We start from the raw sequence: 27587 nt of genomic DNA on the forward strand, positions 1-27587 counted from the left end.
CCGATACTTGGACAAGAAGGGTAGTGAGACCTAATTTTCAGGATTCACACACTGGCACTTCTTTCAAGAAACAGAATAATTTTCTGAGCCTGTTAACAATAGTCAGGGAAGGAAGCAGCAAGAAAAACTTGACCTGGAAACAATCACACCCTTCCTTTACGAGGTTCCCATGTCAACCAGATGAAAAATCAGGAACGAATGGTGGCAGAGTGGCTTATGGCTCTTTTATCAATGAAGACAGAATTTGTCTTTCCCCGTGTCCTGTTTTGGCCACTAGAGCTGACAGGATCGAAAATGTCTCTTTTTTCATGGTAAGTGAGGGGTGAAATTATTGTTTCAATCCTTTCCAGGCAAAGGCTCAATCATGCCTCCTATCGTCCTGGGCAGGACCCCTGAAAATTAAGATTGCCGATTATTCTAACTCATACTTAACTGGTTGTGATTATAAAAATGTAGAAACGTTGTAAGAACAGAAAAGTTTTTCAATAAAAAAGCTAAAAAGGTGAAAACACAAAATAGGAAAAAAGTTATCTCCTAAAAATTAAATTGTCCAATGAATAGTAGGTTACAATAGTTCTTGGTTTGAAGATAGTAACTTGTTATTTTTTTTTCAAATATATTGGCCTATTTGAAGATGATTTAGGAGCTTATTCTCAAACCTTTCTTATATGATTGCCACCCTTTTTAAAAATTCGATGTAGCTATGAAATCCAAGATTGGAATCTTTCACTCCTGTTATCACTTAACTTTGTTTTATTGCAATGCCTACATACAAAATATTATTAACTTCGCCTATGATTTAAAAAACCAAGCTAGAATTGGCTATTTGTAATTTATATGCTTAGCTAGTTTCTCCTAAATCATAGCTTAATTTACAGAACTTCCACAGATATTTAAAAGCCATGCTAAAGAAAAGAGGGAATTGGGGCAGGAAGAGAAAACTTGTGTGCCTGGTCCTTTCCTGACACATTTCTGTTCAGAGTTGAATGAAAATTCAGCTGTGTGTTCAAAACATGTTGAGAAAAAAGCATACATCTGTATTTCTCCATTACACAGTCTCACAGAAATCATTTTTCGCAAGATCTTACTGGATTCTGCATTCAGTAAAAGACATGTAAAGAGGTTAATGTCAAAGAGGGAACGTTTTGTTGTAAAAAAAGATGGTTGTCTTACTTGGTTTATAAAATATTTTTTTTAAAAAAATGCTAATGACACATATGATTCCCACAACCAACCACCCCTCCCAAAGACAGTCAACAAAATGCCCCATTTTGGTACAATTATTGGTCACTTCATTGTAAAAAAAAATATATATATTAACAACAACATCAACCCAAAGGGGTCTGGCTACTACGGTCTTTTATCCAAATGCTGGTCAGAAAAATGGCAGAAAAGTCCATTCCAGCAAAATAAAGTCAGTTCTTGAAATTCTCTCCATCTTCAACAGTATGCCAGACATTCCCCCTTTGCAAAAAATAAAAAATAATAAAAAAATCCTGTTCTTCAGTCCCTCTTCTATCCCTTGACCCTTGCAACACACTCACACAAAATATGACCCCCCAACCCTCATTTCCCTCAGCAGGAAATGCTGGATATCCAGTTTGTCACAGGAAATTGCTAAGTGCAGCTGCAGCCATTTTGTTTTCTTTCTCTCTTTTTGTCAAAATGTGAAAGATCGAGACTATACAAGATTGTCCATTTTGAGGAGCGATAGGGCTCACTAGCGAATTGCCACAGCTCGTGCTCTTTCAGAATCCATCTCTTCTTGGCTGTTTGCTGGGGTTGATGGAGAAAAGAGGGGAAATGTCTCTCATTGCCATGTTGTTGTTTAAAAAAGAATTTGTACAAAGTCCCAAAGCTGGTGGCTAGAACTGGGGATTGAAAGAGGGATGGAAAATGAGAGGGGGAAAAGAAGTTAAAGGGATCTGGATTTTGCAATGACCCCTGTTCTCTCTCATAAACGGAGATTTAAGGGGAAGGAGGAAGAAGGGATTATATAATGAAATTCTTTTCCCACACTATCATCACCCACAAAAAAAGGAAAAGTACACCCCTCTGCTGGTTGTCAGCTATTGTGTACCCTGCCCCTTGCTCCTCTCCCCCACAGCCACACACTGTTAATGCAGTGTGAGGCTTGTGAAGAAAGAAAGTAAATTAAACCACAGTGATTTCCCCCCCCCTGTTTCCTCCCCATCCCAGATCTCCAGCTGCAATGTTACTATTATCCGGAAAAAGAAAACCGAATAAAGTACAGCAAGGAAGGTGGAAGATGAAAGACAATTCAGTTGGAGTCCGAATCAGAAGAGTCTCCTGAAGAGGATGAGGAACTGCTGCTGCCTTCTGATTCATTGTCCTCATCGTCATCATCATCCTCTTCGTCATCCTCTTCTTCATTCTGGGAAAAGAAGAGACGAGTTACAGAGCAAGCCAAAGGGTGTTGGTGATGGGGAAGGTACAATGAGAACAGGAACCACTCTTCCTGTAAATCTGACAGGACAAGGACAAGTAGAATCCCAGTTTTTAAAAAGTATCTATTCACCCTTTCAAAAGGTTGTTAGCTCATAGGCTACAGACTGTCAACCGGCAGCAAAAATTTGGCTAACGTATAATAATAATAATATTAATAATAATAGTAGTAGTAGTAGTAGTTGGAAGGGACCTTGGAGGTCATCTAGTCCAACCCCCTGCTCAGGCAGGAAACCCTATACCATTTCAGGCAAATGGCTGTCCAGTCTCTTCGTAAAATCTTCAAGAGTTGGAGCATTCACAGCTTCTGGAGGCAGATTGTTCCACTGGTTAATTGTTCTGTCAGGAAGTTTCTCCTTAGTTCTAGGTTGCTTCTCTCCTTGACTAGTTTCCATCCATTGCTTCTTGTCCTGCTTTCAAGTGCTTTGGAGAATAGCTTGACTCCCTCTTCTTTGTGGCAGCCCCTGAGATATTGGAACACTGCTATCATGTCACCCCTCACTCTTCTCTTTGTTAAACTACACATACCCAATTCCACCAACTGTTCCCTATATGTTTTAGCCTCCAGTCCCCCAATCATCTTTGTTGCTCTTCTCTGTACCCTTTTCTAGAGTCTCGACATCTTTTTTACATCGTGGTGACCAAAACTGGATGCAGTATTCCAGGTGTGGCCTTACCAAGGCATTGTAAAGTGGTATTAGTTACTTCACTTGATCTTGATTCTATCCCTGTCAATGCAGCCTAGCACTGTGTTGGCTTTTTTGGCAGCTGCAGCACACTGCTGGCTCATACTGAAGTGATTGTCTATTAGGACTCTGAGATCCCTCTCACTGTTACTACTATTGAGCAAGGTACCACCTATACTATACCTGTGCATTTGATTTTTCCTGCCTAAATGTAGAACCTTACTTTTTTCACAATTGAATTTCATTTTGTTAGATAGCGCCCAGTGTTCGAGTCTGTCCAGATCCTCCTGTATTTTAAGCCTATCTTCTGGAGTATTGGCTATTCCTACCAGCTTGGTGTTGTCTGCAAATTAGATGAGTTCCCCATCTATCCCCTCATCCAAATCGTTAATGAAGATGTTGAAGAGCACTGGGCCCAGAACAGAGCACTGGGGCACCCCACTACACATTTCCTTCCATGTAGATGCAGTTCCATTGAGGACCACACGCTGGGTACGGCCTGTCAGCCAGCTACGAATCCATCTGGTGGTGATGCTATCTAACCCACATTTTTCTATCTTATCAAGTAGTACAGGGAGTGCAGAATTATTAGGCAAATGAGTATTTTGACCACATCATCCTCTTTATGCATGTTGTCTTACTCCAAGCTGTATAGGCTCGAAAGCCTACTACCAATTAAGCATATTAGGTGATGTGCATCTCTGTAATGAGAAGGGGTGTGGTCTAATGACATCAACACCCTGTATCAGGTGTGCATAATTATTAGGCAACTTCCTTTCCTTTGGCAAAATGGGTCAAAAGAAGGACTTGACAGGCTCAGAAAAGTCAAAAATAGTGAGATATCTTGCAGAGGGATGCAGCACTCTTAAAATTGCAAAGCTTCTGAAGCGTGATCATCGAACAATCAAGCGTTTCATTCAAAATAGTCAACAGGGTCACAAGAAGCGTGTGGAGAAACCAAGGCGCAAAATAACTGCCCATGAACTGAGAAAAGTCAAGCGTGCAGCTGCCAAGATGCCACTTGCCACCAGTTTGGCCATATTTCAGAGCTGCAACATCACTGGAGTGCCCAAAAGCACAAGGTGTGCAATACTCAGAGACATGGCCAAGGTAAGAAAGGCTGAAAGACGACCACCACTGAACAAGACACACAAGCTGAAACGTCAAGACTGGGCCAAGAAATATCTCAAGACTGATTTTTCTAAGGTTTTATGGACTGATGAAATGAGAGTGAGTCTTGATGGGCCAGATGGATGGGCCCGTGGCTGGATTGGTAAAGGGCAGAGAGCTCCAGTCCGACTCAGACGCCAGCAAGGTGGAGGTGGAGTACTGGTTTGGGCTGGTATCATCAAAGATGAGCTTGTGGGGCCTTTTCGGGTTGAGGATGGAGTCAAGCTCAACTCCCAGTCCTACTGCCAGTTTCTGGAAGACACCTTCTTCAAGCAGTGGTACAGGAAGAAGTCTGCATCCTTCAAGAAAAACATGATTTTCATGCAGGACAATGCTCCATCACACGCGTCCAAGTACTCCACAGCATGGCTGGCAAGAAAGGGTATAAAAGAAGGAAATCTAATGACATGGCCTCCTTGTTCACCTGATCTGAACCCCATTGAGAACCTGTGGTCCATCATCAAATGTGAGATTTACAAGGAGGGAAAACAGTACACCTCTCTGAACAGTGTCTGGGAGGCTGTGGTTGCTGCTGCACGCAATGTTGATGGTGAACAGATCAAAACACTGACAGAATCCATGGATGGCAGGCTTTTGAGTGTCCTTGCAAAGAAAGGTGGCTATATTGGTCACTGATTTGTTTTTGTTATGTTTTTGAATGTCAGAAATGTATATTTGTGAATGTTGAGATGTTATATTGGTTTCACTGGTAAAAATAAATAATTGAAATGGGTATATATTTGTTTTTTGTTAAGTTGCCTAATAATTATGCACAGTAATAGTCACCTGCACACACAGATATCCCCCTAAAATAGCTATAACTAAAAACAAACTAAAAACTACTTCCAAAAATATTCAGCTTTGATATTAATGAGTTTTTTGGGTTCATTGAGAACATGGTTGTTGTTCAATAATAAAATTAATCCTCAAAAATACAACTTGCCTAATAATTCTGCACTCCCTGTAGGTTGTGATCTACTTTATCAAATGTCTTACTGAAGTCCAAGTAAATTATATCTACAGCATTCCTCTGGTCCACTAATTTTGTCACTTGGTTGAAGAATGCAGTAAGATTTGTCTGGCATGATATGTTTTTGAAAAAGCCATGTTGACTTTTAGTGATGACTTTGTTTCAATCAAGGTGTTCGCTGATTTGTTGTTTGATTATCTTTTCCAGAATCTTCCCAGGTATTGAGGTCAGGCTGATAGGTCTGTAGTTTCCTGGATCTATTTTTTTCCCTTTTTTGAATATGGGAACTACATCAGCTCTCTTCCAGTCCTCTGGTAGTTCCCCAGTGTTCCAGGATCTTTGAAAAATATAGTTCAGTGGTTCTGAGATCATGTCTGCCAGTTCCTTGAGAACCTTGGGGTGTAATCCATCTGGTCCTGGTGATTTGAACTCGTCTAGGCTGGACAGGTGCTCACTTACCATTTTCTTGCCTATCTTAACTTGCGTTTCTATTCTGTTTTTTATGGCACTGGTTTTGGTAGGTTGGACTGTTTTTTCCCTTTGTGTAGGCAGATGCAAAAAACGAGTTAAATAGTTCTGCTTTCTCCCTATTGCTTGTCACCTTCTTGCCACTTTCCTCCACTAATAGACCAATGATTTCCTTAACATTTTTCTTGTTTTTTATATGTTGAAAGAAGCTTTTTTTGTTATTTTTGACTTTGGTTGCAAGCCTTAGTTCATTTTGAGCCTTAGCTTTCCTCACTTCATCTTTGCAGGCATGGGCTGTTCGCTGATATTCTGCCTTAGTTATGTGCCCCTCTTTCCACTTCTTATACTTGTCCTTTTTATCTTTCAGTTTATCAGAGAGTTCTTTATGCAGCCATGCTGGTTTCTTTTGAAAGCTGTTATTTTTCTTCTTTGTTGGTATTGTGCTAGACTGGGCTTTTATTATCTCACTTTTCAAAATTTCCCAAGCTTCTTGAGTTGTTTTCCCCTTTAGGATTCTCAACCATGGAATTCTTCCCAAGGTCTCTCTAAGTTTATTGAAATTATATACAGTTCTATTCTGTATCTTTGCCATCCTTGTGCTGTTGTCAAAACACAGCCAGGAGGATTCTTTAGATCTTGAAGGGGTTTGCCACCACTGTGACTCCAGGATGAATTAAAAACTGTTGTTTCTCTGCTGATATTATCAGTGAGGAAGCAGCAATTTTGATTACTTGAGGATGGGTTAGAGGAACTGTTAAAATTCACTGTTGGGCAATCCTGTGTATGTCATGTCTTGGCTATTCACAAAAAAAAGATAACCTCATTATGTCAGTTAACAAACTTGCTCAATTTTTGTAATTTTACATTTGGCAGAATACAACTGCTCATTTTTCAGTGTGTACAAAAACCAATGCAGATGTGCCAACATCTGGCTTCCATTAGGCTGTCTCATTCTAGATAGTAGGGGACCAACTATTGCTGCTGAGTATAAGGGAAAGCTTTCTAATCAATGCTCACAAGCACTATTAATTAAGACTTTACAAACATTACCCCAAATGCCCAGTACAAAGTGTTTTAGTTCATACTATTCTAACATTTTTATTCTGATAACTATTTGTTAATGAGACCACTCATTAGTAGGCAAAGTTGAGCCAGTAAGGAATCACTGCCCTAAAACTTGCCATTCTTACAGCTAATTTGCAAAACACGTTTGAAGTGACTTTTTTCAACTTCATCTTGTTTTTACTGTGTATTTATCTGAAAAATATCTTTCAAAAAATAAACCATTTTTTACAACTGTGGCTTTCTGGAATATTTCAGTTATATTTCACTAAGAGAAGTTTAAAAGAAATTCCCACTGCCGTGATGCTTTGTTGAAAATAGAAACTGCTCTATTCTGAAGATAAGAGGTACTTTGAAGGAGTCACAATGTCTAAAGCTCTTGGGGATAAGCAGAGCCTTACCTCCTCCCCATCTTCACTTTCCTCTTCACTACTTGAATCTGAAGACTCTCCTCCCTCCTCAGAGGAATCACCATTCTCATCCTCCTCTTCCTCTTCCTCCTCCTCCTCCTCCTCTTCCTCCTCATCTTCATCTTCTTCCTCAGATTCCTGTGGTTATAGAGAGTAGATTAAAAGGAAACTAGTTTTCAACTGAAGGGCAGGTATTCGTGAGGCCTACAATGAATTAAATCTGAAGCAGCCAAACATATTCCCATTTCTAAAATAGAATGTGCATAGTTAATAGTAAATATATGCAGGGTCATAGCTTTCTCATTACCATGGTATAAAACAAATTGTAACTTTCTCTTTAACTGAACTTAACTGATGAAACCGCAGCTTAATTTGATTCAAATAAGCACGCAAGCATTCCAAGGCATTTAGCAAATAACATTGTTGCCCTATGGCTGCAATGGACAATTTAATTGCTAATTGGCAGAAAGAGAGCTAATGGGGAAATTTAAAACTGCTGTAATAAGATTCAAAATAGGAAAGTGCCTTGGATCTGGTGTGCTACACCTTTTCTTGCATAATAGCTGCCTTATCCCAAGAATATATGGTTTTGAGTTATGAAGGTAGCAAATGGGTACAACCAGAGGCTTATCACTTCATTTTCCTAGAACTACATAACTGTCTTGAAAGATCAGGAAAAGACAAGTTTCTTTAAAGAGCTGCCAAGTACTCCTCTAGATCTGAAGCAATGTTCCCACTTTGAATATGAACATTGCACACTTCTGCAAGATTATATCTCTAAGAAAAAAGATAAAAAGGAAGTTTAGCTTAGCTAGAAGATCCATCAGCTGTAAAAATATTGTTCTGCTCTTATTTCTGCTGAAACCACCTGCCCCACCCCCAAACAATCAATTATTGGGTACACAGTTTCTGGATTTTACATTATTTTCAGGATTCCATTACTACTTTGAAAATACCAGCTGATCTCAGAAATTTTTTGTTTGGAATTTTTCACCAGGTAATAATAACAGAGACATGGCACTATTAAGATACTTACTGATTTGGCTTGCATTGAAGGTTTCATTTTTGGATTTGGGCCCCGCATCTTTCCCATATTCTTACGTTTCTGATGAGATAGAAGTGGAAGGTAAGAGAGAAAATCAACATGGGAGACTGTACTCCTTTCACAAATCAGTCTAAAGGAAGCACAATTTCCCTTGGCTACATCTTTTATCCTTACTTAATTTATAGCCTGTGACCCTCAAACTTACCTCTGAATATATGGCACTGTGGAATCTGATGCCAAAATAGGTAAAGTGAAAAGGCCTTGAAGACAAAACTAACTTCACCATTCCACCCAAAGATAATGTTCAACTAGAGAATTCTTCTTTCTCCCCAGGAGAAAGAACATTTATCCTTTACTGCAGAATTGGCCAAGGATTACTTTTAATACTTTGGGGCAGACAAAGGACTGCCATGTGATTGAGATTGCTCTTGGGGAGACATATTTTGGTGGTTTTCTTTGTTTTTAGTGATGTGTCTATTTTGGGGTACATCTCAGTTTTTAATCTCTTTTCTAGCCCCAAATGGCATGCAGTTATATCACCAGATTCAGCAGTAAGGGTCAGAAGGGGCCTGCAAGAGCCATAAAATAGGATCTGAAGACTACAATTTGTCCACTCCTGACATACCACTACCACCAATTTCCCTTGAATTTCATTTTACATAACTGAAAATTGATTGCATACCTGCTTCTTTCATTTTGGTTATTAAGCCAGCAATTTCTAAACAGTTGTACCCAGACCACATTCTCTCACGTTACAGCCTCTGTACAGTAGTTTTTGCTAACTTTTATTCTATCCTGATGTAGTAGCCTCTGGTGAACATGCAGGTGAAAGGCAGCCAGCACATATATCACCTAATTTGGTCTTCCCCAACTTGACTGCATTTCTGCTGATGATGGAAGTTGTCCTGTATCATCTCTAGAAGGCATCAGCTTGAGAAGGGTAAACTAAACATATATATGGTTAGAATTCCTGGACAAATTATTGGTTGTCTAACAAAACTTCACCTTCAGCATGAATATTCATAGCAATTAAAGTGCTTTAAGAAAGCACCATCTTCTAATTAAAGTTTCATGCCAGCCCTGAGCACATATACTTGGGACTAAAAAGTTGCAAATGGATAAATGGTCATAAACTCTGTTTGTATTCTACTGTGCAGTTCCAATAGTAGCCACTTCAGTATTGCTATCCCCAATGACAGCATATCATGAACCTAAAACTCTATTAACTCTGAAAACATTCACCCCCTCATGTTCCATTATATCAATAATTTGCTGCACAATATGGATCCTGAAATGCCTGGCAGATAATGCCACCTTCCTCAGAGCTCCAGCCCTTTCCAAGCTATGTTTCATTTCATGCAAAAAGTTCAAGAAACATCCTTTTCAACACAACAGATATGTAATCTCCCTCCACAAATACTTGTAAAATACTAACACTGGAGGTATGCTCTTTGTAGGCAGCTCTCTCTTGCGGTGACAAGGTCTGTAAAAAAAAAGATGAGAATAGAAAACCAAGATTAAAAGACAATTGGCAAAGCAGGACAGTTGAGGATGAAGGTGACTTGAGAAATCTGAATTAAAGGTCACAAAGGACACATAACTTTGTGTCACTGATAATGGAGAGCAGTACAGTGGGGGGGGGGGGAGTATTTGATCCCCTGCTGATTTTGTACATTTGCGCCCACTGACAAAGAAATGATCAGTCTACAATTCTAGATATAGGTATAGTTCAACAGACAGAATAACAATAACAAAAATCCAGAAAAACGGATTTCAAAGAAGTTATAAATTGATTTGCATTCTAATGACTGAAAAAAGTATTAGATCCCCTATCAATCAGCAAGATTTCTGGCTCCCAGGTGTCTTTTTATACAGGAAACGAGCTGAGATTAGCAGCACTCTCTTAAAGGAAGTGCTCCTAATCTAAACTTGTTAACCTGTATAAAAGACACCTATCCACAGAAGCAATCAATCATATTCCAAACTCTCCACCATGGCCAAGACCACGGGTTGGCAACCCGCGGCTCCGGAGCTGCATGCGGCTCTTTGAACCGTCTTCTGCGGCTCCCAGCCGCCCAGTGCGCGCGCACCTCTTTGAACAGGCAGTGCTGCACGCGCACCTCTCCAAATGGAGAGTGGCACCGCCCGTTCCGAGAGGTGCGCGCGCACCTTTCCGAAGGGCGGAGGTGCACGCGCACCTTTCCGAAGGGCGGAGGTACGCGCGCACCTCTCCAAGCTGCCGCCGTCCCGTCCGGAGACCTGCCGCGTTCGTCAAACATTGACGAACACGGCAGCTGTGCAAACGGGATGGTGGCGGTTTGGAGAGTGCGCACGCACCTCTCCCAAGCCGCCGCCGTCCGGAGACCTGCCGACGTTTGGGGAGGTGCGCGCGCACCTATGGTTGTTCGGAGAGGTGCGTGCGCACCTCTCGGAATGGGTAGCGGCGCCACTTCTTGGGAAAGCTGCCGCGGCACGTTTGCAGGCTGCCGAAAGCGGCAGCTTTGCAGACGGGCCGTCGCCGTCGCGCAACCGGGAACCGGTTCCATCACACATAAAAAAAAATGGCAACCGTGCGCGTCCGCGCATGAGCAAGAAAAACCCATTTTGTGCATGCGCAGTGTTTTTTTGCACATGCGCATGCATGGACGCACGCACGCGGCTCCCACTTTTTTTTATGTGTGATGGAACCGGTTCCCAGTGGCTGTTTTCCTTTTTCAGGTTGCCGACCCCTGGCCAAGACCAAAGAGCTGTCAAAGGATGTCAGGGACAAGACTGTAGACCTACACAAGGCTGGAATGGGCTACAAGACTGTCGCCAAACAGTTTGGTGAGAAGGTGACAACAGTTGGTGCGATTATTCACAAATGGAAGAAACACTAACTGTCAATCTCCCTCGGTCTGGGGCTCCATGCAAAATCTCACCTCATGGATTTTCCCCAGAACTACATGGGAGGATTTTGTCAATGATCTCAAGGCACCTGGGACCATAGTCACCAAGAAAACAATTGGTAACACACTACACCATGAAGGACTGAAATCCTGCAGCGCCCGCAAGATCCCCTTGCTCAAGAAAGCACAGGCCCATCTGAAGTTTGCCAATGAGCATCTGAATGATTCAAAGGAGAACTGGGTGAAAGTGTTGTGGTCAAATGAGACCAAAATTGAGCTCTTTGGCATCAGTTCAACTCGCCGTGTTAGGAGGAGGAGGAATGCTGCCTCTGACCCCAGCAACACCGTCCCCACCATTAAAACATGGAGGTGGAAACATTATGCTTAACTTTTCTGCTAAGGGGACAGAACAATTTCACCGCATCAAAGGGACAAAGGACAGGGCCATGTACTGTCAAATCTTGGGTGAGAACCTCCTTCCCTCAACCAGGGCATTGAAAATGAGTTGTGGATGGGTATTCCAGCATGGCAATGACTCAAAACACATGGCCAAGGCAACAAAGGAATGGCTCAAGAAGAGGCACATTAAGGTCCTGGAGTGGCCTAGCCAGTCTCCAGACCTTATTCCCATAGAAAATCTGTGGAGGAAGCTGAAGTTTCGAACTGCCAAATGTCTACCTCGAAACCTTCACAACTTGGACAGGATCTGCAAAGAGGTGTGGGACAAAATCCCTCATGAGATGTGTGCAAACCTGGTGGCCAACTGCAAGAAACGTCTGACCTCTGTGATTGCCAACAAAGGTTTTGCCACCAGGTAATAAGTCATGTTTTGCGAAGGGGTCAAATACTTATTTCACTCATTAAAATGCAAATCAATCTATAACTTTTTTGGAATGCATTTTTCTGGATTTTTTGTTATTTTTCTGTCTCTCACTGTTAAAATTATAGACTGTTCATTTTTTTTTGTCAGTGGGCAAACTTACAAAATCAGCAGGGGATCAAATACTTTTTCCCCTCACTGTATTTCATAGTTAGAAAGGAGAACTTCATTTAAATTCGCAGAGGACTTTTTTTATTGTGTCTGTATTTTATTGTAATTTATCAATGATACATTTACCTACACTCTTCCTTTCCCCACTTCAGAACTCACCTTCAGCCACATGTCCAGGTGCACTTTGTACTGTTTCTGCTGTTCTTCAGCCAACTTTTTATACTGATCCTTTTGGCTCTGAGAGATCCGTTGCCAGCGGCTCCCAATCTCTACCATCCGCTCCTTCAGTGGAAGGTGGTTGAGTTCACCGTTTGAAAGCAACTCCTGAGAAAATTTCTGATATCCATTCCTGGAATACACAAGTTAGGGAAACTGTCTTATTACTCTTTATTTTTCAATTCAGTGGAACAGTACTATTCGGAACTGGTAATTCATTTTTAACAATTTCATAAATCATTGGGAATTAATGCTGGGAGATATTCTTGGTTACTACTCTAGACCCATTAGCAATGTTAGCAAAGGTAGGGCTTTGTAGATGAAAAAAATGAAACCATATAATTAGTGGCTGGGATCATTGTTATAATAATGGCAAGCTTAGTTCCAATTAAGCAACATCTGTTTCATCTGTTCCATTGCCTGACACTTAAAGAGTTGTAACTTTCAGTGGTATGATTCCCACGAAGTGTGCAAAACATCCATTTGCCCACCACCCAAAGTCCTTACAATGATCTTACAAACTCAAAACAGGAACAGAAAAAGAAAAATAAAGTGAGATGCAACAATACTTTGACACAATTTCCAGATTCCTGTTTAATCACATTTTCCCTTCATTTCATGAAAGACATTAAGAGGTTTCATGTGATTATAACTCTTATTTTGCTTTACTACGTTTGTAAATTAGGCCCTTTTATTCTGTTGTTTGGCTGGATTGTATGAAATTGTGCAGGGTGGAGTAGTGCAGATGCATACAGTATACTTGAACTTCAATACAATTTTAGTCTTAAGTTTCTTTTAAAATTTTGAGAAGTTTATTTTAATAGTAAACTTGTACCTTATAAATAAAATAAAGCAAAAGGAAAAAGTGTATTCCACCCCCAAAGAGTGGATTAATACTTTAAAAGTACTAAGCAGCCAAGCTATAAAGGTTCTTCTGAATTCAGACAACCCTACATTTCTGTATCCTATTAAGCCAACACTTACATGGGGGGTTTCTTTGGCTCTCCCTGGAATTTCATCTTCTTGGAGGCATTTGTTGAACATGGTGGTGCCCTCATCTCACTCAGTTCTCGCTACAAAAAGGAAAAGGCGAATAAATGGCTGTCCTTTCCTTTGCCTTGAGTTTTTAATAAAATATTTGAGTTTTCAATGAGGAAGGAATAATTAGGTCTGCTTATCCTTTAACCATAAACTTTAATACACAATACTAAAAATTAAAATGTTGGGTCAAATAAACAATTTGACACTTTGGGTAGATAATGCTTAATATTATTCAGCCATTTAATAGCCTGTTTAACAGGAACAGGAATATTTCCAATGTACCTCCAAATACATTTGCCTGCAGCTAGAAATCTGATTGTTTTTTTTAAAAAAAATGAAGACAAAGGACTTTGTTCAATGCCAGATTTATTTATAAAGTTGCTCAACTCCATACTAAAAGTTGCCTAAATTCCATACTAAAAATGATACAAGTAAAAAAAAATTTAGAAGGTTCTAGAACAAAAAACAATCCATTCTAAAAACTATATAACACATGTGAACTGATGTGAAGTCTAATCTGAGACTGGGGGAAGAACCTGATTTTAAGGGCTGCTTTAAACAAGATGTTGTTCCAGAGAGTATGTTTCCTAAGTCCTCTCAGATATCACTGCTTAACGAATGGAATAATGAACGTCTCAATTGTCCGTTTCCTACATTCCTAAAGAAAGGATAGATGCATGCATGCTTGCTCTAATACAGTATAATTAATGCCTCATACCTCATATCGTTTTTGATCTTCCGCTGCTTTCTTAATCCACATAAGTTTTTCTTTTTTCTCCATATTATTCCAGGTAGTTTCCATGGCTTTTAGTGCTTTTCCCCTGTCGTTCTGAGTTAAAAGAAGTATTATAAAACTATATGGACTCAATAAACTGCAGAATAATTCCAAAGGTGTGCTTCCAACCATTTCAAAACAAAAATAGAACATATGTGTCTTCCCATTCACGGAACCCAATCACTTAGCACGTTCACTCTTTTTTTCTCCCTCCACGTAGTATTTTCCTGGCTTGACCTCTTGTCTTGTCCTCTGCTACGCTTCCTCTCCATCTTCATTTTAAGTCCCCACCCCAGCATCCTTTCGTCCCACAAGTTCTTTGCACTATTTATAAGGCACCTGGCAATAATTATCCACCTTGAAGGAGTTGCCAGAAGGAGGAAAAGGTGTATTTGTGTATGCATGTGTGAAGCTAGAATTGGAAACTGGGAAAAACAAGCTTAATAAAGGAAGGCATACATGTTTTGTAGTTTTGCCCTAGAGTGCGCAATATGGGCAGGAAAGGGGATTCAGACTGTTTCCTTTGTTCTAGACTGATTTCCCCCTCCCCTCCTAAATCAAACTGAACAGAATGAGACTTGATAAAATCTTAAGAGAAGAACTGTGGAGGAAACCTCAAGGCTATGAAGATGTTTCCTATTATGACCATGCCTGTCTTTTTTCTCACTTTTACCTTAAAGCGGGCAAGATAATCTCCTATAACACTTTGCTGCCAGATCTCCTCAGAAGTCTTGGGTGACTCAGGAAGTTTGCCACGATCTTCCTTGTCGGAAACATGTTTTTTCTCTGTCTGAGCTTTTAGGGCAGCCTCCCGAGCCTTATATTTGGCCTAGATAAGGAAAGAGCAAGAACGGCCAAAATCTATGAGTCAACTAAGATTCACTAGCTAGGCAAACATAAAAAAAAGTTGGCTGACTAAACCCCAGTGTAATTAAACTCTGAAAAAGAAAGCGTTTTACAGAAATTTGGGGTTAAAGTATCTTAAACTAGTTCCAAAAAGAGAAAATGAGAGCAGATGATTTGGTTTATTCACCATGGCTAACTATCGAGGCAGGATACTGCTGTATTGGGAATGTTCCATATTAGAGTTGATTTGACCCAGCAGCACTGGGGCCTAAAAACCAAACCCAATTTCTCCATGTAAGCTGTGCATTAATCCAATAACATACCTACAGATAATCTGAAACAACTGAGAGTAAGAAAAACAATATAATGCAGGTACAATTCTACACAGTTAGATAAATACTACTGTTGTAGTCAAATTTGAGAATATTGTGTTTGCCAATAGCACTAACAAAAATACATTCTACCCAAGACATCAACAACTCCGCTTCTAGACAGATAGTTGAAAAAAAAGAATAATGAATTTATTTTTTATGATCTAGCACCATGGTTCTAAGTCTAAACCCTACTGCAGTGAATTCATGGTGCTTCAAAATTAAAAATACAGCCATGTGGGGATGGAGGCTTGAATTATACAAAATATGCATTAAAAACACACATGGAAATTAGATATCTACATATATTTCTACAGAATTAAAATTCTGCAAGGAAAAAACATGATTTATAAGTGTAGCGCCTTTCAGGTATTTTTTTAACTTAAATAATTTATTATAAATAATTGGTGAGGCCTCACTTAAAATCCTCTATGGGAAAAGAGATTACCTACAGGACACACACTTCTTCTCAGGCTTCTAAACCAAGCCTCAAGATTTCTCTATTTAATAGTCACAAATCTTCTGGGAAATGGCAATTACTGAATACCTAATAGGCTGTGACTGGCCTTACTGCCAAGGTCTGGCTCCATATACAACACCCAACTAGGGAGGGAGGGAGGGAGGGAGGGAGGGAGGGAGGGAGGGAGGGAGAGAGAGAGAGAGAGAGAGAGAGAGAGAGAGAGAGAGAGAGAGAGAATACAAGATAGAATGGTAGGAGCACCCAGACTGTGATGGAGCTTGGTGTTCATGGTTCCGGAAAATCCCAGAACCTACTGGAGGTTTCCAGCAGGTTTTTCCTTTCCTGTTTTTTTTTTAAAGGGGTGAGGACGAAGGTCAGTTTTCAACAGAAAAAAAATCCACGTGACTGAGACATCCAGGAACGCATGTTGCCCACACCTCCGTCCCAAAAAATAATTAGGAGAATGTGCATTACTGATTAAACCACCTTTTTTTTCTCTGAAAGATCATTCCACATCCGCGCCAGCGACCGTGCCAGTTCACTCTCTGATAGTTCGGGTCGCTCCTCCTGCAGCTGCTTGCGTTTCTCCTCCGAGAAGATAAACATAGCAGAAACGGGTCGTTTGGGTTTTTCAGAACCTCCCTGTTAAAGAGCACAAAGGGACTTGTGGTTGTGGAATTTTGCGTGTTTGAATTATGGAAAGACCAAATAAAAAATAGTAAAAGGAGAAATTTAATTTTAGATCTGCAAACTTAAATTTACTAGATTAATCAATTAGCATCTTTCTTCATTAAGCAATAGAGGAAGCCATTTATACCAGTGAGATCAAATTTTAATTGGTAGGGCTGTAGGTTAAAACAATTTTTGTTTAGTTGCCTTAATGCAATGAAAAATGAAAGAAAAAGAAAAAAAGCTTTTTAAAGATGAGTACTTGAATATAACAATGATATTGATAATTAAAAACAATCAATAATTTCACGCATCCAGTATCTCAAAAAGGTTCCTCTGTTAAGACTTTTGTGCACATATTTTATTTAACTGATGAACAATTATTAGATTAAAATGGAGATGATATATTAAGTAAGTTTTCTCCAGGTTTGCCAAACTGTTTGGGGAATGGTGGCGTCATATTTAGTAATTAATTTTTAGTAATAAATTTTTTAAAGCAAGTCCAGTAACCATTTAAAATGAAGATTTGAGGCTGGTTTAAAGATCAAATTAATTTCGCTGTTTCTACATAAAGGTACATTCATATCCACAATATATGGGTAGGTCACCCACCTTGCTGGCATCTGGTGATGACTTCTTAGAGGCAGGGCTGGTGGCACCTTTCTTATTTATTCCCAGCATTTTTTCCTCTCCCAAAACCCTCTGTTGTTCTTCTTCAGGCAGGCTCTAAAAGATAATGGCATTAAAAAAGGGGTTATAGAGGTATTTGTCATTTTCTCTGCCTAGCAAATATGACAACCATTTCAGTATCAACAGAAATCTCTATATCTGCCTATTCGTTTTCTTCTGAGAAGAATAGCTTCCCAAGAAGATACTACCCTAGTAATACAGGTGGTCCTTGTTCAGTGACTGCCTCAGTCAGCAACCATTCAATTAGGGCAATGATAAAAAAATACCTTTGTGACCAATGTCTGCATTTGCAGGTCTATAAGGCAAAGGAAAGCTGAAGTAAGATTGTAAAGCCCAGCTCTGATTTTACTTAGCAACCACTTTGCTTAATGAGTGAGTTGCCAGCTCCAGCTATGGTCACTAAACAAGAACTACTTGTACAACATCTACATAGTAATAATATTTTACCTGTTCTCCCCTGCCTTGTAGTTAGAAAGCTCCTCTAAAAATCACTGAAAAACCTATAAAATTTGCTGAAGAGACAAAAAGCATGAATGCAATCTTGTGTATACTACTCACAATCTTTTTCAGGATGTTTTATATGACCTGAGGTTCCAACATATAGAAATTTGTCCAAAATTTCTTCTCAAGAAATCCAGTGTGATCCACCCAAATCATACAGATTGGCATGTGACATGTGGAGATTGCTAGACTGCATTTTGAAATACAAGCTCAAATATTTTGAAGAAATAAGAGTGGCATGAACGCAACTGCAAATTAACAACTCATTTCTCCTTGCTAAAGAAGGAAAATTCTGTTTTGGCCAGAGATTTGAGCTCTGTCATTATGGCCCTTGTCAAGGATTATTTTTTTTAACTATGTCTAATTTTGTGGGCTCCAAACATCGAAGAGACAATAGGTTCCAGACAATAAAGAAGCGTTCATAGCTATTACCCACTCACTATTACCCCATCCTTCCACACTTCTACTACTCCTGCTGCCATTTCAACTACTACCCCTTATCAATCCTCCTACTCCAGGTGAGTACTGCTACTAAACAATTATCTGCTTCAGATTGCTTCACTTCCACCCATAAACACCTCTCTCCCATACCCAGCTGTCTTTCAGAACAGCTTTTATAGCCAATGATGGGGAGAGGACTTAAAGAAACAGGATGACAGCAACATAGGTGCTGATCATTTTCTGGGCAGCTTGCTGTCTCAAAGTCCCATAACAATTAAAAACAACTTAACTCTGAGGAGTTCAAGAAAACAGTGGATTATTCTCCCATCCTATGCCAAATTGAAATCAGTGAATAGTTGTAGTGATTATGATCCAACCAATGTCAAGCTTTTTCTAAGTTTAATTCATTTAATTGGAGATAGTCGAACATGTGTATTGGTGTGCGGTGGGTCATACTCACCTCCAGGAAACGCAAAAGCTCAATTTCATAATCTTTCTTTTTCTACAAGGAAAATATCAAGATAAAATTAGTTTTTTGGGTATGCCATATGGTCCCCATCTCCTTTTCCTATCTCCATCCCTGAGCTCTCTCTCTAAACAAATTGATTCTCTTGATTCTTACAAATTTGTAAGATATTTGTTTCTAGAAATTTTAATGAATTACTGGATTTGAGACCAAATATTTAACTGGCATAAAATAATAGCTCTGAGACACTTGAAAAACGAAAGTCCTCAGTAAACAGAATTTTCCCTACTGCTTTCTGATTTCACAGGTAAAAGTTGACAGTATCATAAATAATTTAATATACAGGAAGGAAGAATTCACTCATTTTAAAAAGTCTGCCAAACAAGATGAAATGGGGCAGTACAATTATAATTTTTTAAAGTCAAGGTCAGACAACATGATGTCCTCAGCTATAATACATTCAACGTATTGTTCTAATTTTAATTTTACAAGTATAGCAGAAACACAGAAGCTCATAGGTAATAGTCCTGAGATGTGCTTCAGCTTATTATCAAATCAAGTTATGAACAGCCTGCTTGGATGATCAAGTCATCCTTTGTGACTTTTGCCTTCCTGGGAATTTAAAATGGGCTATCACCACTGCAATTATTAGTATCAAATTCAAAGAGAATGTTATGGATCTAGTGCAGGGGTGTCAAACTGCTGGCCCACCCTATTGCCAGCAATGGAAAAAAAGTCACGACACATCACGTGATGTTGCAAGTTTGATAACCCTGGTCTAATGGATGGATGGAGATTCTGAAGGCACAGGAAAGAATCTAATCTTATTTTTGTTAAAACAATTCCTTGCTTCAGCTGTTCTATATCAGTCCTTTTCCTTTCCATTATCATAAATTGACTACTATTTGAGGTTTCAGTGTGCTCAGGTTTAAACAAGGAACCACACTCAAATCTATGTCAATTAAAAAAGGCCAAAATGAAGTTTAAGATAATCGTAATTGATATTGGATGATTAAAGCCAAATAGGTATTAGCTGAAATAAACACATTCTGATAAATATATAGTATATTAAAATGGCTAAATTAAGAAACTGACTTCCGTTTGTACTCTTATTTAATTCAATGGTGAATAAGGGTAAAGTACCCAGTTTTTATGAAGAACCAGAGATGGTTTTATTATGGAGAAAACTGGATTGCACTCTCATTCTATACTAGAAGGCAGACTCAGAAAGCTAGCAGCATGTTTGTGGTCCTCAGAATCTCTTAGTCTGTGTACAGGCAAAATTTCCAGTCTTTTTCTGGAAGAAAATTTTGGGAGAAAAACAATCCTGCTCTGCCTGCTTTTGGGTGCAGTCCTCAACATGTTAAGCACATCTGATGCAGCTGAAATAGCACATTCCTATATTACAGACAAGATGAAACTTGCAGTGACTAACATGACTGTTCAGGGACTAAGTAACCTGCATCAGCACAGCTTCTTCCACGGGATGAGTGCAGTGAGATGTATTTGAATTTTAGTTTATTTCCCTTTGCTTTGAGAACTCATGCAAACTTAATTTTCCATATTAATGAGTTCACAATGGTCTCAGATTTGAGATTTCTCTTACCTGGAATATTAAGAATTACATTCTGGGGCATCTCATAAAAATGGCTGTCCTTTCATAAAATGGCTGCCATGAGGCACAAAAGGGGCATGAAAGAGCTAAACAAGTGGAGTGGATTCACACAGATTTTTAGCATCACCAGGCCCTGCCACATATTGTTTACCTGACTTTTTTGTGGAGACTAGAGACTTTCTTTGAAATCAGGAAGAAAATTACATTGGGGCTAGCATGTTTTACAGGATGTTTGTTTCACTTCTGCTATTTTCAATTAAAAGCAAATTAATCTAGTATGGCAGGGGACTGATAGGCACCTAAAGGCATGCCTGTTAACATCACATTAGCCAAGGAATTGGCGAGTCACTAGCCCAACTAACTGATGAGATTTCACACATCTTATTTATAATGCATGTAGTAGCATTCAGTTTATTTGCACCCTGACTAATTGACTAGATTTCCAAAGTGAACATGACTATCATATTGCATTTCTGAATGTGGATAAATATAATTCTCTATCAATAATGGGATAGCCAGCTGACCCAGAAATCAGGAAGTGGATTTATTATTTTTTCCCAGAAAACATTTTTAATACTTGCTCCTCCAGCCCTGCTTACCTGATCACATTTTCTGTGGTAGGCATCCTTTTCCTTTTGGGAAAGAAGTTTCCACTGCTGACTGCAGAGCACCATCCGTTCTGTGCTTGGGACATCTTTCATGTTTGCCATCAGCTCAGCACAGTAAAGAGAGTAACTATTTCTAAAATAATAAATTTATTTATGTAGTACTGTCCCTCTGAATTACTACTAGGTACATTCTATACCAACCAATAGCAATCAAATGCCTGTGACAATAATTCTGTGATAACTCTTGGATGGGGATTCTCATCAATAATTTAAAATAGAGGCCCATAACCTGTGGGGCATTCAGACCCCCACAACAGGCTTGAGTACCCCACCAAAGAGATATCAGCAAATTAATCAAACAAGAGAACTGTTAAAAATCCAAAGCACATTGCATATTTTAAGTACATTACTTTTTTAATTCTATTTTTTCCTAATCTAACTTAACACTAGAGTTTCTAATATGCCACCCATTTAACACATTTGTTCTAAACAGGGCATGTGACTTAGGCCTTAGGGGACAACCTATGGCTCTTCAGCTGTTCTTCTGTGTTCTTCTCGGAACCTCTGACAATAAATGAAGAAAATGGGTAATGTGATTTTGAGGTAAAAAACATAAAAAATGTTAATATAAGCCTTAATATTGACAACTTCCAAAAACTCGAAGTAAAGAGCTCAAAATCCCACAAACAGTTTGAGGATGGCAAATTTATTCAAACAGAACCTCACCTGAGAATAAAAGCAGTAGAAGGAGATGCTGGATGGCCTTAAGTAATCCTTCAGTTAGACCCGTGTTTTTCAACCTCAGCAACTTGGAGATGTGTGGAGTTTCAACTCCCGGAATTCCTCAACCAGTGCCTCAATAGTTTGAGAGTAACAGCATCTCCTGCTATGTATTCCCCATCCTACAACACTACAAGTGACAGTAAACTGTCTTCCTTTTAAATAAGGAAGGGGCTATAGACGAAATCTCCATTGATTATGAGAAACAATGGGAAGGGGAACAATTTAGAGAAAATAAACATGGGCGCAAATAAATTCTTGGAGCTTTTAGCCTTCTTCTAACTGCTCTGTAGTGAGGATAAGTATTTTCTCCCCCTTAATGAAGGAAAGAAGTATCAGAGTGCCAGCAGGGGAGGGGGGGTGTGTATGAAAAATCTGCAAAATGTTTGGCACAATGTTGTAATGCAAGCCTTGCCTCTTGTGTAAAAGGCAGGGTTTGAATCACAACGTGACCACCAATTCACAAGTTTTTACTTCCTTGCAGATGCCAACGACCACAATATTAGACGTCTGTTGGCAACTGAGGGAAAAATGAGGAGCCATGTTCTCTTCGAGAAGATAACTGATATTCAGACTCTTTACCAGATGCTACCTGCAGAGGTCAGGCTTTGAAAAGTTCTCTCACTGCACTCTTACCAGCTGAAATGGCCTTTTATCTTTTTACAAGCTTTTATCTTTACTGGTTATGCCTTGTGCCCAATATTATCTTATTTTTCTAAACTATGGTTTTGTGGTCAGGTTTTACACATTCTCATTTGATTGCAAGCCACTTACTGTTATTGTTTAAACTAAAACAAAGTTCAACTCAAAGGAATTCTAGGTTCACATCATTTAAACCTGTTCCAAATTATTGCTAGTCTAAGGATATTATGATTTTAATTGTTGTTGACTTCCGTATGCTATGAGATTTTTCTACTTTAGCTATAGCACACAATTACTACTACTACACTGAACCATAACATAATTGGACAGGCACAAATCATTGAATCACAAAACGCATGGTCATTAAATTAAGATAGCAGTTAGCGTATTAGGTGACCTAGTTAAATGTGTTGAATGAACAGAGCTACTATGTGATGTGCTGGGGCAGGGTTCCTTTTGTCACATCAAATGGACGTAAAAGAGGATCTCCATATTTCACCTGTTCTAGGAAATATATGCGAAAATACTTCAGAAAGGGGAAAAGCCTTCCCATTTATGACTATCCCAACTTACGGAGGGGGTTTGGTGGGTCGCCCATCAAACTTGTCCTTCAACTGCCTCTCTGCTTTTGTTAGGGTGGATCGTTGTGGTGCCCCCTCCTCAATGTTCATCTCTGGATGCTTCTGTATGTAATCCCGCATCATTTCCTGGAAACAACAAACGCAGAGGATGGTTAACACAATACAGCGACAAAGCTTTGGGGGTAAGCCCTTCCTAGGCTCTAGGGTGATGAGGTGGGCAGAAGAGAACCCAGTACTTGACCCTGACCAATTTCAACTCTGGATGGATGAAGCAAGAGAGGGCGTTGCTTTGCAACTACCTTCCAGCTTAGTAAAAGGGAGTGGCACCCACAAATCGGCTCTCGGAGCGTGGCTGGGTTTGGACAGCCGCGACAAGGCCGGGCTGAGCATAGGGGGGAGAAGATGGAGGGGAACGGTTGTGTGTTCCCTACCTCATACTCCTTCCGCTGCTCCAGAGCCTTATGAATCCATTTCAGCCTTTTTTTGTCCGAGAGCTGAGACCATTGCTTGCCCAACGCTTCCTTCACCTCCTTCGTGGTGGCCTGAAAAACCCAGGTGGGGAGGGGGAAATAAAAAAAGTAGATACAAAGGGGAGGGAACACTGCTCACCCTGGTGGTACAGCAGTGAATTACACTAAACTTTGGGAAAGATTAATTCTCATTGTGGTTGGTTTTTTTTAAAGTATCTTTTTCTTGATCCTGCAAGGAAGCAAAATATAACTTGCTGCTTATGCAGATAATCCGATACGAGAATTCTGAAGAATTTTTCTTTTGGGGTTTAAATACATATAAAGAGGCTTCAGTCCCACGTAGGCCATTTGTAAGGGTCTCATGTCTTTTCTCCCTTTCTATCCTTCTCTTTCTCACCAAAAACTCAGAAGATTTAAACCTCTGGTTCCAGTGACTGACCCAGATTGGATCCTGCAACATTATCCTGGGACATGTATATTTGCTTTCATTCATAAAAGAAACTGTCTGAATAATGGTAATTATGGAAACTAATATAAACAGCAAACAAATATTACAAACACACACTAAGAGCAGCATATCACACTCAATGTTTATGATGTTTCTACACGCTTCCAAGGGTGTCCCTTCCACGCTCCCGACAAAAAATGGGAATTAGTGACCCACAGGGCTTTTTTGTATTGATCCCTCTTTGGCCTCATTCTATGTACCATTCTAACAGAATTGGAAGGGACTTTGGAAGTCTTTTAGCCCAGTCCTCTGCTCCGGCAGGAAACCCCATAACATTTCAGACAAGTGATTGACCAATCTCTTCTTAAAAACATCCAGCGATGGAGACCCACAACCTCTGGAGGGAATCCTTTACAAATCTAACACTTTAGAAACCATTTGTATGTGTGACCCTCATCATCTTACGGCCATGAGTTCCATGAATTAACTATTCACTGCCTGAAAATGATTTGTCTATCCTATATATTTTGCTTATCATCTGTTTCAGAAGTAAATCAAAAGCCAGCTATGCTCCAAAAGGGCACTTAGGACTACTTGAATGAATAACATAAAATTGGCCCCCTGTACTGAGCTATTTGAGGAAGAAATATCTGAACGTTCAATGGCAGATGGAATTGAAAGAAACTGCCAATTTCTAGATAAACCATTTGTCTTCACTGCCCCAATTTTTGCTTTTATGATGTTGAAAGCCACTCCGAGTCGTCTGATAGTGAGATGGGCAGCATATAAATTTAATAAACATTTTTCAAGATTATATTTCCTCAATTTTTATTTAACTTTCATAGCTGTTTCTTGGAGCTTTGGCAGACCTCAGAATCAATTTTACATATTCAGCAGAATCAAAAGACAAAGCTTTTCTGGAGTGTAACATCTCCAGATGTAGATGGGGGAAGTGCTTTTATCCGAATGCTTCCATTTATTTAAAAAAGTAGGAGCCCTCCATAGATAAAGAAAACAGTACGAAGAAACATGAGGCTGAACACTTTCTTCCGACAGATTATGGGTCATATGGCAAAATGAAGTTTTCCGATAAGAAGAAAATGTTCATGTGTGTTATTAGAATTCCAAATGTTATAACCCAGGAAGGCTTTTACTTTCTACTTGAATGTAACCCATACCCCAGAGCCTCAGCTGATCAAAAATTAAGAGACTACAGCTTTATACCTAATTTTACCTTGTTCTACTTTCAGAAACAGCCTTCTCTCTCCCTCTGTTTCCACTGCTTTCCCTGTGCTGTCTGTATTCGTGCCTCCCATGCCACCTTCACCTCAAACTTATAAAGGCAGAGCTACTTACATCGGGTCGGACTTTCAGGTAGATCTTCTTCTCATGAGTATACCAGAGCTGTTGGGGGGTCTTGGGTTTTTCTGGGATATCAGATTTCTTGGCATTCTGAATGAGGTCAGGGTGGTCTTCCCTTCACAGAACAGGGATGGTAACAGGGGATGGAAAATGTAAGGCATCACCATACGGGAATTAACAAAACACACTTTCATATAAACCTCTCTAAGGCCCTACATACCAGTCCCCACTCTTGAATGCCAAGAAATCCCTAGACTGCAGGCTGAATCTGACCGTAGAATTTTATTCTCTCTCCATTAAAAAAACATTCCCTCACAATCCTCCAAACTTCAAACATGGGCGAAGAGGGGTCTTTTGACATAACACCATTTGTCCTCGGTGCAATTTCATGCAATTTCATTTTAGGTATGGCTTTCTAATACCTAAGAGCAAGACAGGGGACATGGCAAAACAAACAAACAAACAAACCGGTGTGAGCGCAAAGGCTCTACCCACTACCTACCCAGACATTCTTGGAGAATGAAGATACATGAGTTTCTGAGTTGAATAAAAACATTTCAAGCACACACACACACATACACAAATCTACTGGCTGGCAATGAATGCCAGCAATAAAGAGAGGAGGAAGATAAATAACTGGATAAGCAAAATGACCAAGAACAATCAACCAAGCAGCTGTTATCCTAGATAATGGGACAAATTTCCTACACAATCCCTTATCAAGAAACATTCTGTAGATACAAATGCTCGGTACATCCATTGTTTTTGTTTGGTTCCCCCCCCCCCCCCACTAGAAACCAAAAATTTAATTACGTGCTACACAGCAGGAAAGGCAGTTCTCTTCAAATTTGGGGAGGGTGATGGTGATTGTGTACTGTAGAAAATCTGGCTGGTCTACATTATCCTTTCTCAATTTTTTTCTCCTGATATTGTGGTCTACAACTTCTCTAAGTGCAGATTGATCACTTACTTATTATGTGTCTGGAAATGAAGTTAATTCTAGTGTATCATCTTGGGATTCAACATATCTCAAACTGGGAGCAGCTGCCTAGGTAGATCTTTTGATTTAATTCAACATTTGCTTAGATGAGTGCTTGAAATGTCTACACAGAAAATTCTACCTGCCTTACAAATATAGTTTTACAGACTTTGTTATTCTATCAGTGGTTTAAAAAAGGAAAGTGTGTCACTATGCTATAGAACATATAGTTTTGAAGCCAAGGAACCTTCTAGCACTACTTATTCTTTCTATTCTCTCCTCACCATCTTCTAATCAAAGCAGCTTTCATAGTAAAGTTCAGAAAAACGTCTACTAAATGTGTGCAACTGAAATCTACAGCTGAGGAGCCTTAAAGTTCTAATGGATACAAGCAAGACATTGTTGCTTAAGATCTCTTACCTAAATCTTGCCAGATTCCGCTCAAAATCTTGTTTCTCTCGTTGGAAATCCTGAATATACTTCATCTAAAAAACAGGGAGAAGAGGAAAAATACTCCACAGCTGCTATTTATATATGAGGTAGCTAGTTGTCACACGCAAGCTCTCTCATTAGGGACAGAACTGTCTTGAGCTGTGGTGTGCAGTGGTTATAATGCAGTATTGCAGGCTAATTCTGCCAACTGCTAGCAGTTCGATCCTGATTGGCTAAAGGTTGACTCAGCCTTCCATCCTTCCGAAGTCGGTAAAATGAGAACCTAGATTGCTGGGGGAGGAATATACTGACTCTGTAAACCACTTAGAGAAGGCTGCAAAGCACTGTGAAGTAATATATAAATCTACATATATATATATATATATATATATAAGTCTAAGTTCTATTGCTATTATACTGAATATCTACTTCCCCTAGATATGTTCTGAAATTGCAGGTACATGGGGTGTGTGTGTGTGTGTGTGTGTGTGTGTGTGTGTACACGTGTACAAAATGCCCATCAAATCTTCCACAGGGCTTTCTTTATCTCTGGAATGGCATGAGAAATTCAATTTCTTGGCATGCAAAACTGTTCCAAGTAAGTTGGTCCTAAAAAAAGGTCAACTGGATAGAGAAATTGAGCAGAGTCTACCACAAACATCCCTACTGTGCTATCATAATTTCTCTCTGAACTCCAGAAAGGACAAAGACCTTATGCTCTTCAATGCTTGAAAACTGACAAAAACCAACAGAGAAGCTGGCAAACCAACCATTTCCTGATTCTATCCAGGCAGGTCACTCCAAAATGCTAAAGTGGTGTAGCATCTTGGACTCTTCTTAGCTCAGAGCTAAGAACTGTACAAATGTTAAATGCTCCTCTATTCAGAAATCTTTGCCTCCAGCCAACAAGGCTCATAACGGTTAGTTTGGGCACACTTGTATATACCAGAATGTCATCTTGCTTCCAGTTTAGTTATGCTGAGATTCAGATAAAGGAGGCTTACATTCACAAAGGTGAAGAGTTTACTGCTTCAGCAC

The 27587-nt window shown here is 39.6% G+C and overlaps 1 protein-coding gene across 4 annotated transcripts in view; it reads right to left on the reverse strand.

Moving 5' to 3' along the window:
* Positions 1 to 1262: 1262 nt before the first annotated feature.
* UBTF (upstream binding transcription factor) overlaps positions 1263 to 27587 on the reverse strand; it is a 39162-nt gene continuing 12837 nt past the window's right edge. For 3 of the 4 annotated variants that reach the window (XM_081343149.1, XM_081343151.1, XM_081343150.1), the window contains exons 6-21: positions 26538 to 26602; positions 25133 to 25253; positions 23290 to 23400; positions 22851 to 22984; positions 20847 to 20988; positions 18627 to 18668; positions 17147 to 17260; positions 16352 to 16507; positions 14862 to 15017; positions 14132 to 14242; positions 13357 to 13445; positions 12316 to 12505; positions 9713 to 9760; positions 8269 to 8337; positions 7224 to 7370; positions 1263 to 2395 (exon numbers count right to left, since the gene is read on the reverse strand). In XM_081343149.1, coding sequence (XP_081199275.1) covers positions 2282 to 2395; positions 7224 to 7370; positions 8269 to 8337; positions 9713 to 9760; positions 12316 to 12505; positions 13357 to 13445; positions 14132 to 14242; positions 14862 to 15017; positions 16352 to 16507; positions 17147 to 17260; positions 18627 to 18668; positions 20847 to 20988; positions 22851 to 22984; positions 23290 to 23400; positions 25133 to 25253; positions 26538 to 26602 — 1809 coding nt within the window. In that variant the 3' untranslated portion in view covers positions 1263 to 2281. The remainder of the gene's footprint in view (positions 2396 to 7223; positions 7371 to 8268; positions 8338 to 9712; positions 9761 to 12315; positions 12506 to 13356; positions 13446 to 14131; positions 14243 to 14861; positions 15018 to 16351; positions 16508 to 17146; positions 17261 to 18626; positions 18669 to 20846; positions 20989 to 22850; positions 22985 to 23289; positions 23401 to 25132; positions 25254 to 26537; positions 26603 to 27587) is intronic. The other variant, XM_081343152.1, reaches the window with a different exon arrangement.

Source organism: Vipera berus (assembly GCF_964194415.1).
Source record: "Vipera berus genome assembly, chromosome: Z".
Classification (NCBI taxonomy): domain Eukaryota; kingdom Metazoa; phylum Chordata; class Lepidosauria; order Squamata; family Viperidae; genus Vipera; species Vipera berus.